Here is a 17,607-nt window from a genome sequence, read left to right on the forward strand (position 1 = left end):
AAACAACTGAAACCTAACTCATACGTGCCAATTGTTAGATCATTTTTGGAGCATTGCATCTTGTAGCACAGTGACACTTTGTTAACAAGTAATGTTTGGGATTATTTCATTCCATTCAAATATAAAACCGTAAGATCTGAACGCTGCAGTTCATGTAATCACACGTGTGACCAGCCATAAATCTTACTGAAATTAGACTGTGTTGCTCTACTGGGAGCTGGACCGCTAACCTTAGCATGGCTGGTACCATGACAAATCACCGAATTCTGCAGGACCAAATCCACAACACAAGCCATTATATAAACACACAAACACGCACACAAAGATCAGACTGCACGGCTCACCAGCTGTAACATATCATAGATGGATTCGGTCGAGCGCTTGGAGTTCCTGCTCCTCCTAAAGGCTGACATGCTGGCCGGTCAAAAAGAGTTCAACAAGAAGTTAGGTGTCCTTTTGTGTGTCCGTTTCCTGTCAAGATTTTCCAGTCCAGGTAGTTTCCATTCCTCCTTGCCCCTCAGTGCCGGAGGGCTTTGGATTTTAACCTTCCTCTCAAATTGACAACCCGTGCAGGATGTATGGAGGTTGAACTTGTCCACCCAAACTCATCAAAAGTGTCAAAGTAGATGCCTGCTATTTAAAAACACTCACACTGCACTCACATCTGAACAAATAGGCCATTACACAGGCTGAATAGAACAGTTTGCAATAAGCAACAGCGCTCACATGTCACTTTATCCTACAGTGTCTATCCAATCAGTCTCTCTCTCAATCCCCGACTGCCTCTGCATGCTCCCCTGTCAACTCCCCGTTTACACTCTCTCTTCTCTCCGTCTCTGTCCTTGTTGCCTATCTTACTTCTGTCCAGGTGTTAGAGCAGCAGCAGCGTAGAATACAACATTAAAAAACAAGATCAAACATCACATCCTTGTGAGAGATGGAAGAGGGGAGGAGAAAGGAGGGTGGAGAGAATGTGAGTTGGGGAAGCAGTGGGTGGTGAAAGCCAAACACTCCAACAGGATACGACAACAGGCATCTGGCTTCTCTCTCGTTCATCGCAGCACAGAGAGAGAGACTTATGTCAACGCGCTTGAGAAGGACAGCAACCTTAAACAACAAGGTAAATTTTATGCCTTTGAGCTCAGTCTCATGTTTCAAAATGAGTTTCTGAAATGCCCTTATCATTAACTCTGTATGCCAACTGTGCCAAAAAACAGTTTCAGAAAGATTCCAAGATCAAAAAGAAACGCATCTGGACACCAATTTGAAATAAAACATACTTAGCAAAAAGAAAAATGCCTGGATGCACCAAAAATCTCCTTATGGCAAAGCAGCTTGAAGTAAATTCTACAAATGACATTTGAGTCAGTTCTTACTAGAGGTTCAACTTCTCATACCTTAATTGCTTCAATGTACAGCCTGAAATTCACTTTTGGGCGAGGAACTTGTCGATCCACTGTGGCTTGCAATACCCCACCTCCTGCACACCTCCCAAGAAACAAGAGTTACGTAATACTTTCAGGAATAAGACCATGTCTTAATTCCAAACAATTTGCACATCTGACAGAAGAAATAAGAAACAAATGTTAAAATATGTTGAATGTAAAAGGGTTTTCTTCGCTGAGCACATTTTTTCAAAAAGGACACTTAACCTTTTGTTAAATGCAAGCATGGTTTTAATGATGTACAACAGGTCTCCTTTTGGTTAATTACAAATCAGTTAACAGCAAATGAGCATATATTTGCACACCCACTGACCTACTGTACACACATGCAGTACACAACATTTTGACCTCAGACGCATGAAAACAATAACTTAGGAAAGAATATATAAAAACAAAAACAATTAGAGACAGTGAATAAAGAGAGCCCAAACAGCAATACCTTTTCTCTAGTAAGTCCAACACATGCATTCGCTGACCCGAAAGACAAATATTAACCTTCTTTAAAAAAAAAAAAAAAAAAAAAAAAAGACACTACATCCCCGACCCGCCCTTCAGAACAGAGACGTAGAGGAGTACAGGGAGGAGAGCGTGGGGGCAAGCTCAAACCTGCTCTCCATCTAACAGCTGAAACCATGCACTGGGTGAGCCAGGATAAACAGAGATTACACATATCCACATACTTGGCATACCGAAACACATCGCACCCATTTGTGCCCACTCGGTATAATGCATTTGGACATGTAGAAATATACATGTCTAAGTTCACAAAGATTCTGAAATTTTGATGGCATGTGTCTAATCCCTCCTTGGACATTGTTTCTCAAAGAACAGGCATGTACTTGTCCATGTCAGTGAGTCACAGAGGGGGGGAAGGGAGGGAGAGTCTTAGAGTGCAGTTTCCTCTGAAATCAGGGAAACATGCAAATCCATAAATCCCTATGGAGGAATGATGGGATATACGTCATGACAGGGAGAGAGAGAGAGCGAGAGGGAGAATAATCATTTAATCTGAAGTGAAAGGATGATTATGTTATGACACGAGTCTTCACAAATATGAACATTTTGACTTTGAAGCAGTTGATTTGCGGACGGCAAGCTTCTTCCTTCAACCCTGGGACGTTATGAGGATAAAGAGTGTGTCAAGTGCGAGGCATTTTCTTCCTTTCCTTAAAAGCAGCAGTTAAGTTTCGTACTGTAGGCTATATTCTCATATATTACACATAGAATACAACCCCTAAATGATTGAATACTGAAATAATCCAAACAGTATTGATAATCACACTTAGTAATTTTAAAAAAACACATCTGCTCTTGGTTGCATGCTTAGTGTTAGAACCATTATTGTTGTCTTGCAAGGCTTCAGGAATCAGCACAGTGCTCCCTCCAGTGTAAAACTGAGATGACAGCAACCACTGGGACAAAGCTGTAAGGCCTGTTTTTAGGGGTCAGTGAGAAGAGACAATTGAAAGGATGATTTAAAGAATTTATATATAAATATATAATATATATTTTTTAAGGCTAAAGATATACGGCATGGAATTTATGTTTTCTTAGTAGTCAGTTACTAAATTAAACAAATGCACTGCATGCAAGGAGCTATTTAACTGAAATTATACCATCAGGGGTCTAGCAAAACAAACCTTGATGAAACACCCCCCCCTTCCACCCTTCACATACTGAATAATGTATTTTCCATTTCAAATGCCCCAAAGCCAAACTGATAAAGGGTGTGTAAATTATAACCAGTACTTGTCAGTGAGGCCGACTACACCTTGGAGAACACCAGCAATCACCATCATCTCTATTATCGCTGTTATCCCAAGCAATCGTTGTTTTATTCTCTGGTCGGTTTATCATATTGAGGAGGTGTCTCTGTGCTTTGTCTAAAATAATGAACCTCCCCAGTTTCCTCCGGCTAGCCAGACACTCATTTATCTCCACTAAATGATGTGAAACACTGGAGAATGAAGTAATTAGAATCTGGGGATAATTAAAATTGTCCCACTTTGCCTCTTTTTCCTCAGTCTTACCACCATGTGACCACAGGCAATGGGTAAAAGGAGGTAAGACGTGATCCTCAGCACTTCGGAGACTTTCCAAAAGAGGAGAGCGGGGAAACAAAAGCTAAAATCAACATGGAGGGGAAGAAAGATTTTTTTTTTAAAAACAGAAATGACATGATTTTTTGAAGTTCTGAGGGATTCTGTGGCGGGTTTGGATTGTCTTTGTTGACAGAGGAAGCTTCCAAGTGCTCCACGCTCAGGTCAGGGCTCACAGCCGACTGGTGAGCTAAGGGGAGCAGAGCTGTTTGAGAGCCAGCAGCCTCATGTTGTTTATGGTAATGAACAGCAGGGGGTTAGTGAGGAGGAGGGCAAAAAGGACAGGAAGTCAGAAGGAAACTGGAAGGACAGGAAAAAAAAAAAAAAAAAGAGCATCCAAAACACAGGACGGCAGATAAGGAGACAGGATGATCAGAAAGGTCAAAGAGAAAAAACGCAGAGCTGTCGCATCTGAGGATATGGTCACATTGTTGCTCTGAGTTATGGAGACAAAATATATGACAATGAATCCAATAACCAAGAAAAGAGGGGTAGAGAAAATGGAGGATGAACAAAGGAGGCTAAAAAACAGACAGCGGGTGGAAATTAGGACAAATCAGACAGCACATGTTAGACTGGGAAAGGGGGTGAGAGACTTTAAGGTGAGATGAAGATCATACACTTACAGAGCTTCGGTTTTTCTCTATGTTGCCTCGCTGGCAGGGTTTCCTATGTCCTTCTATATGTAAGTGCAACAGCATCTGATAACAATCCAAAAAGCACAAGCTAAGCATGAAACACCAGGGGACGACATTACAGACAAGGGTAAGCAACATTCGTGTCATTAGTGTGTCTCCAAAGGGACTACATTATTTCAGATGAGGGATGTACAGCTCATCACCCAACCTACTGGTTGATGAACAAACATGGTATTCATTCTGTGCCGACTGGAGACTTGACCCTGACACTGTTTTTAACTTTAAAATATTTCCCTCACTTAGTGGTAATAATATTACTACACTCAGTTTCCACTACTGTATAAAAGAACACAGTAAAACCATGACACGGTAGAAACTTTTAAAAATTACAATGGTTAAATCCAACACTTTTAAAAAGGATGTCAAGTAAAAATTACATGCTATATTTTGTGGGGGGGGTTTTGTGTGTTTTACAATAGATTTGAATGGATCTCTTTCTGCATATGGTATTCCTATGAACTTAAAATAGTTCTTTAAATGTTAATTAGGGACTGTGCTGAGGTCCAAACAGCTTTGTGAAGTTTACGATCGCTAAATATTTTTTCCCCCCCACATCAAGTGCACTGAAGGAGACTTAAGCAGGCCTCTCATCCCTATCCAGCCTAACTGTTAACCCTATCTGTCGGGATTTCTCTCGTCTTGTCACGCTTCCCTTCCGAGCAATAATGGCACATTGGAGTCACAGAACCACCACTGTCCAACAGGACGGAGTCTAGACTGGAGCCGGCTCTGACCTCACCCATTAGCCCCCCCTCAAAAACGAAGCTCACTGACACACATCAAAAGAGAGAAGACAGTGCCGTCTCTTCCCTTGTCCTCATCGTTTGTTCATGTGTGCGCTATCGACAGAGGGCTACAGAAAGAAAGTTTCTAGTGGTTACTGGTTATCAGACATTGCCATGGTAATGGAAGTGACAACCGTAGCCAAGGGAGACCGGCTGGCACACGGCATGTCCCAGCAATCACTGCGCCAACACCGATCAGACCAGACATAATCTTAATTAGAAAAATTATGCCGCTCGCTCACTCTCTCACTCACCTGTCTACCCGTTATCTCTGTGCTCCAGAGCACTCAAACATCCAGCACATACTGTTCACTCATCTGTTCATGTGCTAGGACTGAGAGGTTCACAGACACACACTGGCTATTGAACACACCACGAAGGACAGTCATGCAATATGTTGTCAGCACTGTATGAAAAGCTAATCTGGTATTTGTAAGAATATGATTAAGATTATTGAGTTCAACGAGAGTATCTGACAGGATTCAGCAGAAATTACAAACTTAGTGCATGAATTAACCATCAAGTTGGGCTTGAATTTCCAAAAAACATTCAAATCAGTTATGTTTGTGTGAAATATGGTGTAATGGCTGTGTATGCCTGTCAGACCACTTACACAAGTAGTCTCAGATCTTTCTGTCCCAAAACAGCTTTTGCGTAAAAGGTCACAAGTATTACATGAGAAAAAGCCTCTGAACCTCTCCCACCTTTTCAGACAATCTCTTGGCCCTTTTCGTCTCCATGCCACACACACACACACACACACACACACACACACACACACACACTAGCTCACAGAAACAAAAACACATCTGACGCGGCTGGTTAGGTTATGACCTGCCATTTGTTCTAACATATATCCAGAATGTGTTGGATTGTTGATCAGCTGTATCAGCATTTCCGTTTCTGACAGATCTGAGATCAAAAGGTGAAACACATCGCCTCTGAAGTTAAAAGTCCGCAGGGCTGAAAGGTGGCAACAGAACAATGCAGCAAATAGAGCCACTTCTCCTCTCTCTCTCTCACACACACACACACACACACACACACACACACACACACACACACTTTGTCTGCAACAACACATCCAACCCAACCTTTTTACAACTAGACTGTTCATCCCCTACTCTGTTGCATGTATGTGTCTGTATGTCTGGCTTAGTGTGTATACATATGAAATTTGTGGGTCTTTGCGTGCCGTAGCCTACCATCTGTCCAGTCCCTGTGAAAGTTTTGTCCTGCTGATGATCTCCGGGGCTCTGCAGGGTCAGCCGAGGTCCTCCCTGCAAACTATTGTCCGGGCTATCCACCGTCAACCCTGACACCTCATCCAGGATGTCCTCTACAGACAGAGAAGGACAGAGCTAAAAAAGGGAGCAAGGGCACATATATGCTGTGTGTACTAATTATCAGGATTCTCTACCTAAAGCTCAGTTAAAGGCCTTATTGTTATATCCACATCTCAGCAGGTTCTAATTTATTTGATTCCCTACACCTCCTTGTTTAATGAGCGTATGAGTATCCCCTTTGGATCTATGCACAGCACACTTGTTTTTGAAAAAAGTAACCTGTAAGTAAGCGTCCCTACTCAGATACTTTTCTCTTCACCTTCCATCATGATCGATCCATATCCATGAGAAATTTCCAGTTTTTCCTCCCCTGTGGTGAAGGCCTGTTGTGTACACCCGTCTCCTCTTAAGCATGATATCATCAATAACCTCCATCTGTCTGCTGAAGTGTTTTTAAATCCCCACCTGACCCCTTTGCGTATGGCACAGTCTACACAATGACAGCTCCACACTGCAGAAGGATTCACATTAATATTCATACGGCTCTGACCCCCTGTATAAACAACACCAGCTTGTCAACCTGTGCACTGCAACCCCCAATTTATAAAAGGAATACCGATGGTGCCCTTGCAAAGATGAAGGAAAAAAAAAAAAAAAAAAAAAAGCAGGTCAGAGGAAAGCGGGCGGCTGCCTGCAGGTTAGTTATCAGACAGCATCCGTGCATAATTCGCAGATCGCCCTATTCACCCTCTGCTGAAAAAGACATCACAAGCTGCATTCTCCCTTTAATCATCACACAAACCTGGGGGGCTTAGAGGGTCTATGATCGGACAAGATGGGAAACATAAATAAAAACTAAAAAAGGACAAAAAATGAGCACTGTGCAATTTCACATTCCATGATCTAAAGGTTCGGTTTTTTGTTTGCTTGTTCCCCCCCCCCACATAGTCCAACAACAATTAAACTTTCTAAGATACTGTCAAGCTATAGATATAGTAAGCATCAGTATGGATAACGCTAATCTGATTTTAATTCCAGTAGAAACATCTTTTACGGCATGAAGCACCTTAAGAGTGTGACTGGTCTGATTCCTGTGAGAAAGGTCAGGCCCCATTTTAATACTGGACTAAGTTGTAGGTCAAATGCATCAAAATCATGTTTACTCTCCACTCTCGACCCTCTCACTTTTACCTGATCTGACGGCCCTCAACAAACTTAAGTTACAGTTTGAAGCTGACAAAGAAGCTCACTAGATTTGTCACTTTAGGACACTGTTTGTACACATCCTCTAGTGAAACTTGCGATTTTTCAAAACTAAATATTAACAACTTGTAGAACAGAAAGCTTTACCCTGGCTCTGGGAGAAGATGTCCGTGGCTGGGCCCTGCTCACCGTCGGAACGCCTGGGTGGAACGGAGCACAGCACCTGAGGGTCCAGCTGGGGCAGGGTGCTGATGCTCAGGGTCAACGCTTGGTTTACAAATGCAGCCCTCATATCATCCATTTGGAGGGCAGATGCAGGTTTACCATTCAGCAACAGGATCTCGTCCCCCGCTTTCAAACCTGGCCGATCGTGAAAGGACAAAAACAGGGGGGAGAAATGTCAAATTGAGCCAATGCAGGTGGCTGATTAAATGCACTGCAACAGAAAGACTGACACAGCAACTCAAGAGCGCTAATGTGTACAAATGATCTGCACAAACACAACTTTAGTGCCATAGTCATTAACAGCAGCTCTGTGGCTAATCATGTTGAGACTCTAATGTGCTCCAATACATTAAAAATGCATCCTGCCATGCTTGTTTCGCTTGAGGCTAATTCTGATTTAACAAGACTGGACGGGTTTTGAGGAGAAGGATGCAATGCCTGTCTATTCCTGTCCTGTCATTATGTATATAGTCTCCCATATGTCGTACTATATATGAAAAAAGAAACCAGTTTGGGGCTTTTTTTCTCTCGCCCCTCCCCTCAACCACCTGTGCCCGGCTCCGTTAATTGAGAATTAGCACTCAATCAGCTGGCCAATTAGCAGCCAACCTCACCCAATAAACCTGATTGGTTGTGACAGCTGTTTAGGATATCTGACAGCAGTCTCGCCTGTCACCACCGCAGAATTGAGTTAGACAAAGGGTTTTGGTTCTATTGACACAGTCACACATGAGCACACACTGTATTTGTTTGTTTTCCTTTCTTCTGACTTCAGTCTGACTTTATATCATCAACTGCAATGGAAACGGCAGTCATTCTGTGATTATGGCTTTCATAATTTACTGAATCCTGCTATAAACAGACACATGCAGGCACACACACACAGTTACATAGATAGACACACAAGGCACACATTTAGCCCTAAGTTATGACCTAGTTGTCTGGGATGTGAAATGTCAGCTGTAGCAGAGTCTTTATTGGACAGAGAGAGAGATAACCCCTCTGGCCATATACTGCTGTGTGCGTATGACTCTGTGTGCTTGGCTGTGCGTGTTGCATGTATGTGTCTGTGTGTGTACTTGTGTAGGGGGGGGAGGGGGAGCAGGAACTACAGTGAGAACGAGAAAGAAAGATTGCGAGAAGACCCTCCGGGGCTCCTTGTCCAGTGCTGGCCTGGTTTCTTGCGTATACCCTGCAGAAACTCAAGTGTGATCTCTTTCACACCCCATTCATTCTCCTCTCAGAACACGCGCGCACACAAGCTCACGCACACGCAGACCTACTTATGCCGTGCCTGACATACCTAATTTTGTGATTCAGCAAAAAATAGTGTAATATTCCGAAAATATGCATTGTGCTGTCTGGATGCCACAACCTTTTTCCATCTTTAGTCGCCTATCGAGGTAGAAAGTCAGTACGGTTCTGTCCTCTGGCTGCTGGCAGCCTGCTAAACTAGCAGCTTTTAAGATTGCTACTACACTGGAGGACACAATCTCACACTTGAGTAACCTTGGTCCGACCCTGGGGCTCAACAATGGGGTATGTTATTTTCTATACATTAGTGTTGTAACTACAGAGCTGCTGTGTGTTTCTCAAACCCATTAGGTGTCTCCGAATCCGTTAAAAGACGGGGACCAGTGAATGGGGGATGATCTCTAGACCCGACTGTTCAAGCCGCGGTCAGATGCAGACAAAGGAAAACTGTTTCTTCTTTGCTCTCAGGAAGGAAAAAAAAAAAACATAAATTCATAGCTCCAGTGCCATCTTCTTATTTTTTATTTCATATATCAAGGTTTTGGCACATCGAGTCTTTTTACACGTATTGATACAAGCACCAAGATGTTTTTCTACTTTGAATGTTCACTTTGATTTTTTTATTCTGTATTTGCTGGTTCATATGTTGACATACTGATGTTAGAGGCCTTTACTGGCTGCTAATGATCTGTCTGCGGACTAGATTTCTGAGTTGATCTTGATTGCCTTGTTAATCCTGAAAAAGGCAAGATGAGCCAATATGTTGGTCCATAGAATTTAAAATAAAAAGACTCCATCAGCCTTATGAGTGTGAAGCTTTCCCCTCTTTCCTTTGACCCCTGCCTGCAAACCAACACCTTTCTAGACAAGGTGTGCATTTTCTTTTTCTTCATGTCTTCTCCACTCTCTTCTAGGCCAACAGGCCTATCTCTCAAACAAAAGAAATGTAGCTGTGTTGACTCAGTAGCTGATATGATGCAGTCGCTCAAAGCTGCACTGATAAGATGAAATGTGGCACCAGGTGTTTCTCAGGTCACGTGTTTGGGTGTTGTCTGTGCAACGTCGACTCAAGAAAGAAATACTGTATGTACCCAGCTTTCCCACACCCTTTGCATGTCCCCTGTTGTTACCGCACTCAAAATTAACTATGGTAATCGTCCTGGATTTTGTTTTGTTTTGCTTGTTTCTATGTCTGAATATCACCTCTTGGGATACTGAATGTATAGTAAATTACACATTTCATGTTTGGTACGTACCTTTAGCTGAGGCCAGTCCCCCTGCTTTCACTTCGGTAATGTGGAGCTGTTGTGTCCCATCTTCATCTATAACAGCCACAGAAAAACCTATAGACACATAATTGGACACAAAAAGAGATTTAGTCATTAATTCTTTTAGTCCTCTTTGAAATATCGCAATCTGACAGTGTGCACTGCTGCAGCATAACTACTGAGCGATTAGATCCACTTAAGTCAAAATGCACTCACACTGGGTCACCCCCATTCAGTCATTAACAAAGCATGACTCAATGAAGTCCATTAAGAAATCAATTTGATACACAATTTAAGAGTGTGACAGGAACTGAGTCTGTCTAGTTCAAAAAGGGCCATTGTCAGAGACAAGCATACCATATCCAATGGCGTAGGAATCAGCGTTGTCAAACCGGATCACCTTAGTAGCTTTGGGGCAAATCTCGATCTCTTTGTAGAGCTGCAAACACAAGAAAATTATATTTAATTGTCAAAAATTCCGTGTTGTTGGAGCAAGAAGGCCAAGGTCATGGTAACACTCTTAATAGAGAATGGATAGATTCATGTATTATTCAGGCTCCTTAACAGAGCAATTGCATTTGAAGGTTGGGGGGTAAAAATCCAGGTCAAGTCCGTAAAGTGAGTGGGTGCTCAGGCAATGGTTTGGACCTCGCAGCAGGCGAGAGCATAGACACAGCTGTGTGTATGAAACAACAGACAGGAACAGAAAGCTGCAGTGTTCAATGAGCTTCGCTGTTGAGATATAATAATGTAATATCATAGACTAAGGATGAAAGAGGGGTGAAATGAGTCACTGATCAAAGCAGGAAGATGAAAGAGCTCTTGAGGAAAAGAGCGAGTTATACAGTGATTGTTCTTTGAGAAAGAGTTCAGTGTCTCACCTACAAAGCACTGTCACAAAGAGAATTGGTTCTGGCGTTTACAGTGGCTTTTTAATGTGGAGGCGTGGTCTTTTTCAATGAGTGATCGTTTGTATGAATAATAAGAAAAGTACAAACACACAGAAACACAGTTGTGTACAGTTCATAGTGCACACCATACAGTTAGAGTTGCATAATTTATAGCATACGCTGTGCCTCTTTTGCATCCTAGGAATTTTGTATGCATTGCAAATCAAATCTGCAACCAAGTCATAAAACATGCACAAGCTTGCGTCCACACCTGCCAGAAATGAAGCAAAAATTAATTAACAACAAGGTGGAGAACCCAAAATCCAGATGGGACGTTGTGTCTCAGCTGAGACTGTTATACAGCAAAAATGCAAAAACTGAAAACCTTAAATGACACATACAGTGATACTTGATATGGGTGTTGTCATGAAATATTGTAGTGTCATGGTTGTTCAGCCTCCAAAGTTGTGATATTTACTCAACTACATTACCACAGTTCTTGAGTGTGTGTTTCCTCACCAGATCAGACATGTCGTCTTCAAGTTTGGGAACAAAGAAGAGCATTTGGTTGTCAACCCATACTTTCAAACGCAGGTAGTGGGCGGATGGGTCTATCTTATGGGTCTGTAGGAGGGAAATTAGGGAAAAAAACATATTTAAATGGAGGAAACTGCTGAAGTAGGCATGATGCTGCTTTCCAAAATAAGAGAAACATAATCACTGCCATTAAACTCTAACTTGTGATTTATTCACCCTTTGATTTTACGCCAATCCTGTCCTCAAATGTATCATATTTTAAACTCAACTATCAAAGCACCATTTCCTTTTCCTTTTCCTTTTCCTTTACCATTACCACACTCTATAGCTTATGACATCCACTGATAAAAGGACACAGGCATCTATGCATCAAATCATGTATGTAATGCGCATATATCTGCATCCATGTATCACACAAGGGCCATGAATTAGATGCTCCAGTTCCTTGCGACATATGGCGCGCATCCACACGAACACCCTCCCACACATGTCCATCAGCATTACATGCTTTTAAACAAGCGCTTTAAGTGAAACCCATATGTATCATTAGGCATCATTATTATAGTGCATCTCTGGCTGAGACAAATTAGGGAAAAGAGGAAATGAAGTGGGCCAAAAACTGTAAAGACTGTGCATGACAGTAACATGCAGTGTATGTTGTAAGGTAAGAAAATTACTAAGAAAATATCTGGGACCCCGTCGGTTTGAGAGCACAAGCGACATCTACACACTCACTCTTCTGTCTTACAGTCTTACATCTCAGGTATTCTCAGATTCATATTCAGATTCACATATTCACCTCTGATAATCTGCATCCAATTAGGCACGTTGTTTTCCTGTTGCCCGGAACTGAATTTTTAAGAAGATAGCTTTTACAGATTTGCCGTGCTTTAGCTGTCAACAGACTGTGAATGAGGAGACTTCGTTACCCTCATGTAACCACTCATAGTATTCTAAACTCCCCTCAACAGAACTGTGTGACATTTTATGAGACTTGTTCCTCAAGATTGCATGCATTGACGAACCTGTTAAAATGCATTATTTGCATGCTTAGCAGCTTGACTGCCAATCATTTTAGTTGTTGCATTTATGTGTCTATGTGTGTGTGTGTGTGTGTGTGTGTGTGTGTGTGTGTGAAGGCTGGGCAAACTGTATGTCACCTGTCACTCCAAATTGCTGAACAAGCGCACAAAGTTTGTACTGCTGGCCCACCTTGCAGATGGTGCTCAGGACTTCCAGCGCTGTCTCGCCAGGCTGTATGATGGCCAGGACAGGCCGGTTGTTCGGCAGACACACCCAGGAGGGAGTCAGGGAATCAGGAACCCAAATGTCGCTGTCTACGGTCTGCTGAGGAAGACTTTTCATGGAGCCCTCTCTCTCCTTCTGAAAATACAACACACGCCACACACACACGCACACACACACACACACACACGCACACACACACACACACACACACACACACACACACACACACACACACACACACACACACACACACACACACAGAGGGGGTTTATGCATCTTTGAGTGGCCTTTGTGCTCAGTGAAAATAGAAAAAAAAAAAGATATTTTATTATCCACAGTTGAAATTGCTAAAATCGTGCAGTAATCCCCCTAATTCATCATTTATCAAGAAACCAGATTTGCTTGGACTGATGAGAATTAATAATATGATGGAAACTGGTGGTGGCCTGAAAGCAGCAGGGGATCTGATTACAAAATCTAATTCATCTGTGCTGATGATAGCCTCTTGACACAATTGTCTCCCTGTATGGGTATGTGTTACGTACGTGTGTGCGCTTGTATCTTCATGCGTGCGTCCGCATTCTGTTCAAACCGTAGTCCGTAACCTTTAAGCCCTGACCTCCACCAATCTGGCAGACATGTCAGCCTCCCATATCTCTCGCTCATCTCTTCTATTCGACCTCACACTGTCTGTCACTGATACCTTATCACCTCCTATCAAGTGACAGCATCCACATTTATTCTTTCACTCCTTTGTCGCTCCCCACAACCCCCCCACTAATCATTGCCTCTCCTTCTGGTGCCCCTTACCCTCTATCTGTACATCACTCCATCATCTCCCTCCTCCCCATCTTCCATCCACACCATACAATCTGCTGACAGTTACCAATCTGGCCCAGTGGTCCCTGATTAAATGAGTTTAGACTTGGCTGTGTCTGTGCCTGTGTGTGACTCTGTGTGTTGGTTGGACAGAAAGCGAACCAGAGAAGGAAACAGAGGGAGCAAACGTTATGTGAAAGCGCATGTTTGCATGCACAAACAAACACTCAGGCATGTGTTCACAGGCACAAACAAAATACAGGCACACACACTTATACAGAAAAGCATAGACGCTTATATTTTCTCCGTTATACAACAGACCGGGGGGCCCATAGCTTGTACCTCCCCCAACTCCCTGAACTCCCCAGCCCTGCTCAGCACCATCTGGCTCCCCTCCTGGCCCATCTAGGATGCCTCTGCTGGGGGGGGGGGTGTCACTAAATTCTCCTGTCTTATTCTCTTTTTTTGCTATCAATGGGATCCCAAGAAACAAGCAGAGAATTAAAGATTTAAAGCTGGGATGAGTCCATCAGGTGCAAACATTTGGAACTAATCTTGCTGGAAATACTCATTGAGATCCTCTAAATCTTTGTTAGTGATGCAGCATTTTCAGCTTCTATCTTAATACAAACTGGGTCATTTCACTTACTACAATATGCATTGCTTCACTGTAACCCCATACCCTGCCAACTGAAGTTGTGCGTGGGTGGAAGAAAATCAATCTCCAGTGGTGCCACTGGGGGCCTCCACAGTCAGAGTGAGTCTGAGCTACTTAAGTTTGTTTCTCAGACAGAGGCCTGCATTCCCTTTCCCCTCATCTCTGCTCACTTCTCACAGTTCCCATAAAATATGGAGCTGGCAGGCTTGTCCTTGCACAATCCACGGGTAATTGAACATTTTTCCTTACTATTCATATAAATTTTTCATTTACCAGGCTGTGGTAAGGGCACTACTGGAAACCTAGAGTCCTACGGTGGCTTTAGATAATCTAGTTTTCTTTCAAATGATATCTTTCATTATATGCAGTTGTCTGTAAAATGTGGTAAATACGACAGATGCAAGAGAGCAGAGAAGTTGTGAAACTGCCAGGTCCTTTGGTAGAGAATGACTGCAAAATTTGTTGAAACGTCAGAAAGCTAATGATCTGAACATATCGAATCAAATTTGTCTCAGTGGGATTAGCAGACAGCAGAAATTTCCCTCCAGTCAATAACCTATGATGATAGAGTTGGAATTGCCTGAAGCCAATGACAAGAAGATATGAGAATCTGTCATCACTGATCTGGAAACGGTGTCTGATAGACTAAAAAAGGCGGTAAAGAATGAGATCATAGTAAGAATAATGCCATTATTTCTGCTAAAGACACAGAGTGGTCAGTAGTGAGAAAAAAAAAGAGAATGCAGACCCAAGTTAGTCCTGCAAAGATTTGTGAAGCAAATAATTTATTGACTGATGCAGGAGGAGGAACAGCTGCAGAAAATGAAAAAGGCTGTTTACTGTATCTACCACAAAAAAAAAACCTCAAGAATCATCTTTTAACATTGAAAGAAGAGATTCTGCAGCCTTTCAAAGTTTTATAGGTCTGCAAATCTCTCCAATCACTCTTCACCATGGGGAGAAGCGAATGTCTGAGAACATTAAAAAAAAAAAAAAAAAAAAAAGCTTGAAAATGACCTCAAAGAAATGCTCACTGATGCGGTACGGGGCAGGGATTTTTTGCTTTCCCCAGAAAACCCGTCAAATGATGAGCAAGAGCACTAAAAGGATCTCAGTTAAGTGAAAAGAGGTGGAAAATCCAGCAGTGTTGCTGGCCTTGGGGTCTTAAGAAGCCATAACCTATTATATAAGTACAAAGGTTCATCAGATGCCCGAGTGATTTTTATGTTGGCCTATGAGAGAGGCAAACAATGACAAGGAATTGGCCCACGGCTACATGGGTTCTGGTTCTCTGGAGTGGATGCCAAACTAAGAAAGGGAGGAGGAACTCAGTGTTTAGCCTTAGGAAGAATATTACTGTACACATTCACTGTATCTGTTGTGGCCTTTGTCATCTTGGTTTGGCAGCAGGACGGGCAAGGATCACACCGGCAACAGAGACAGGTTTGGGCCCGCTTTAGCTTACACTAACCATTTGGTATGTGTTTTAACACTTTAAAAAAAAAAAAAAAACAGATGAAGATATGCCTTTTTTGAGAGGGTCATGAGCCTAATTCAAAGAAGTTGAAGTTAAAAGTTTACTCAAATTTTTTGTGTAGTTCATCTTGTTTGACATTAAAAGAAGGCAGACATAAAATAACTCACATCGACAAGCGACAAAGAGGATACAATTCTATTATGGTCCTTTCATTGTTGATTTGTATTTTTGTCAAGTAAAGATGGCTGAGCTCTTACAGATTTCTCACTGGCTGAGTCTTCAAACATGTGCTCCAAGGGCTTTCTCACAGGCTCCATCCCATCGACAAATACCTGCAACCACACAAAGAACAGGATATTGCAGCTGCATCCAAATATAATCACACACAGCGGTTATCATGCAGTTATTACATCTCCAACTGGAAGGAACTCTGTACAAAGTCTGAAAACACCTAACGTTTATCCAGCTTTCAAACCTGCATCATGTTTTTTAATGTTTTGTTGACCACTTGCATTGCATGTTAAAACCTATGTGTAAATAAAATGCTGTAAAGTAGTCAACTACGAACATCACCAAAATTCATTTTCACCAACAAATTCTTGAGTCAGATTTCCAGTAGTTCAATACCTAATCTCTTTCTGGCTATGTCTTAAAGTTTAACTGCTCCGAATACCAAACGCCCGTAAAGTCAATCAAATGCTTATAGTATGCACGTGTCACTACGAAGACCTGATTAATGGAGGGGTGTCCCTTGGTCTTCCTCTTAGAGGTGGTGTCCAGCCCCCAGAGAGAGGAGAAGCGGCTTCGACGTTTACTGAAGGTACGAGGCATGGCCTGGCTTCGCCTCCTGATGCTGCTTTCTGTACGAGCCGACACCTGTGACAGGCATAAATACAAAAAAAAACATGAACTGAATCAAACGGGTATTTGAGCCTTAATTATGAACAATCTACCCAAATTGTTCTTTTTTAGAGAAAACTGATCGGCACGCTAATGTACACAGTGTATGAGTAATTCACCTGCTACCTACACAAGGGTTCAGAGTCCGGCGTGACATCTGCCTACACAGCTTGGCAAATTTCAGTATCTATTATGCATTTGAGAGACATCAAAGCAATAAAGGTTTTGTGTTGAGTACATATACTGTTTGTATATATGTATATGTATTCACAGAATTGATCAAGTGCATTTAAGTGATACTTAACTAATCCCCACTGGGGGATTTTCTTACCTTTGATATTTAATACTAATTTCATTATTATGCTTTGCACCTATTAAACTGATGAGCTGCTGTTCAAATGAACGGACTAAGAAGAGGTCAGGCGACTGGGAGACTACGTGTGTATTCTGTACCCTGACAGCAGTGGCTGCCTGTGTTGGTACGACGTGTCACTTCTTGCATTCATGCATATAGATGCACACGGAGGCAAGTCTATGCTAAGGGCACCCAGTGAACACTTTCAACCCTCGTCCCCTTCCGTGACCCGCTACACATGCGTAGAGAAACCACTCTTGGCATTTCTGGGTTAATTCACTTTGAACTCCTCGGCTATGAGCAGCTCTGACTCACTATGCGGTTCGCGAATACCCACTTTGATGCACATGTAGCTACTGTATGTATGTGCACACACAAGCACATACTGTAGTTATGTGGGGGTGTGCTCATTGGTCTCCTCGCCCATCACCGCTCATGAGACACACACACTTCAAACATA

At 42.4% G+C, this 17,607-nt stretch overlaps 1 protein-coding gene across 2 annotated transcripts in view; it reads right to left on the reverse strand.

Annotated features, from left to right (window-relative positions):
* LOC120802632 (T-lymphoma invasion and metastasis-inducing protein 1-like) overlaps window positions 1–17,607 on the reverse strand; it is a 55,028-nt gene that overhangs the window by 9,569 nt on the left and 27,852 nt on the right. Inside the window, exons 10-17 of one of the 2 annotated variants that reach the window (XM_040150653.1) lie at window positions 16,622–16,768; window positions 16,150–16,224; window positions 12,903–13,073; window positions 11,673–11,777; window positions 10,621–10,702; window positions 10,252–10,338; window positions 7,664–7,876; window positions 6,233–6,366 (exon numbers count right to left, since the gene is read on the reverse strand). In XM_040150653.1, the coding sequence (XP_040006587.1) occupies window positions 6,233–6,366; window positions 7,664–7,876; window positions 10,252–10,338; window positions 10,621–10,702; window positions 11,673–11,777; window positions 12,903–13,073; window positions 16,150–16,224; window positions 16,622–16,768 (1,014 nt within the window). Of the gene's footprint in view, window positions 1–6,232; window positions 6,367–7,663; window positions 7,877–8,089; window positions 8,232–10,251; window positions 10,339–10,620; window positions 10,703–11,672; window positions 11,778–12,902; window positions 13,074–16,149; window positions 16,225–16,621; window positions 16,769–17,607 lie in introns of those variants that run through there. The other variant, XM_040150654.1, reaches the window with a different exon arrangement.

Source organism: Xiphias gladius, chromosome 17 (genome assembly GCF_016859285.1).
Source record: "Xiphias gladius isolate SHS-SW01 ecotype Sanya breed wild chromosome 17, ASM1685928v1, whole genome shotgun sequence".
In the NCBI taxonomy this organism is placed as follows: domain Eukaryota; kingdom Metazoa; phylum Chordata; class Actinopteri; order Istiophoriformes; family Xiphiidae; genus Xiphias; species Xiphias gladius.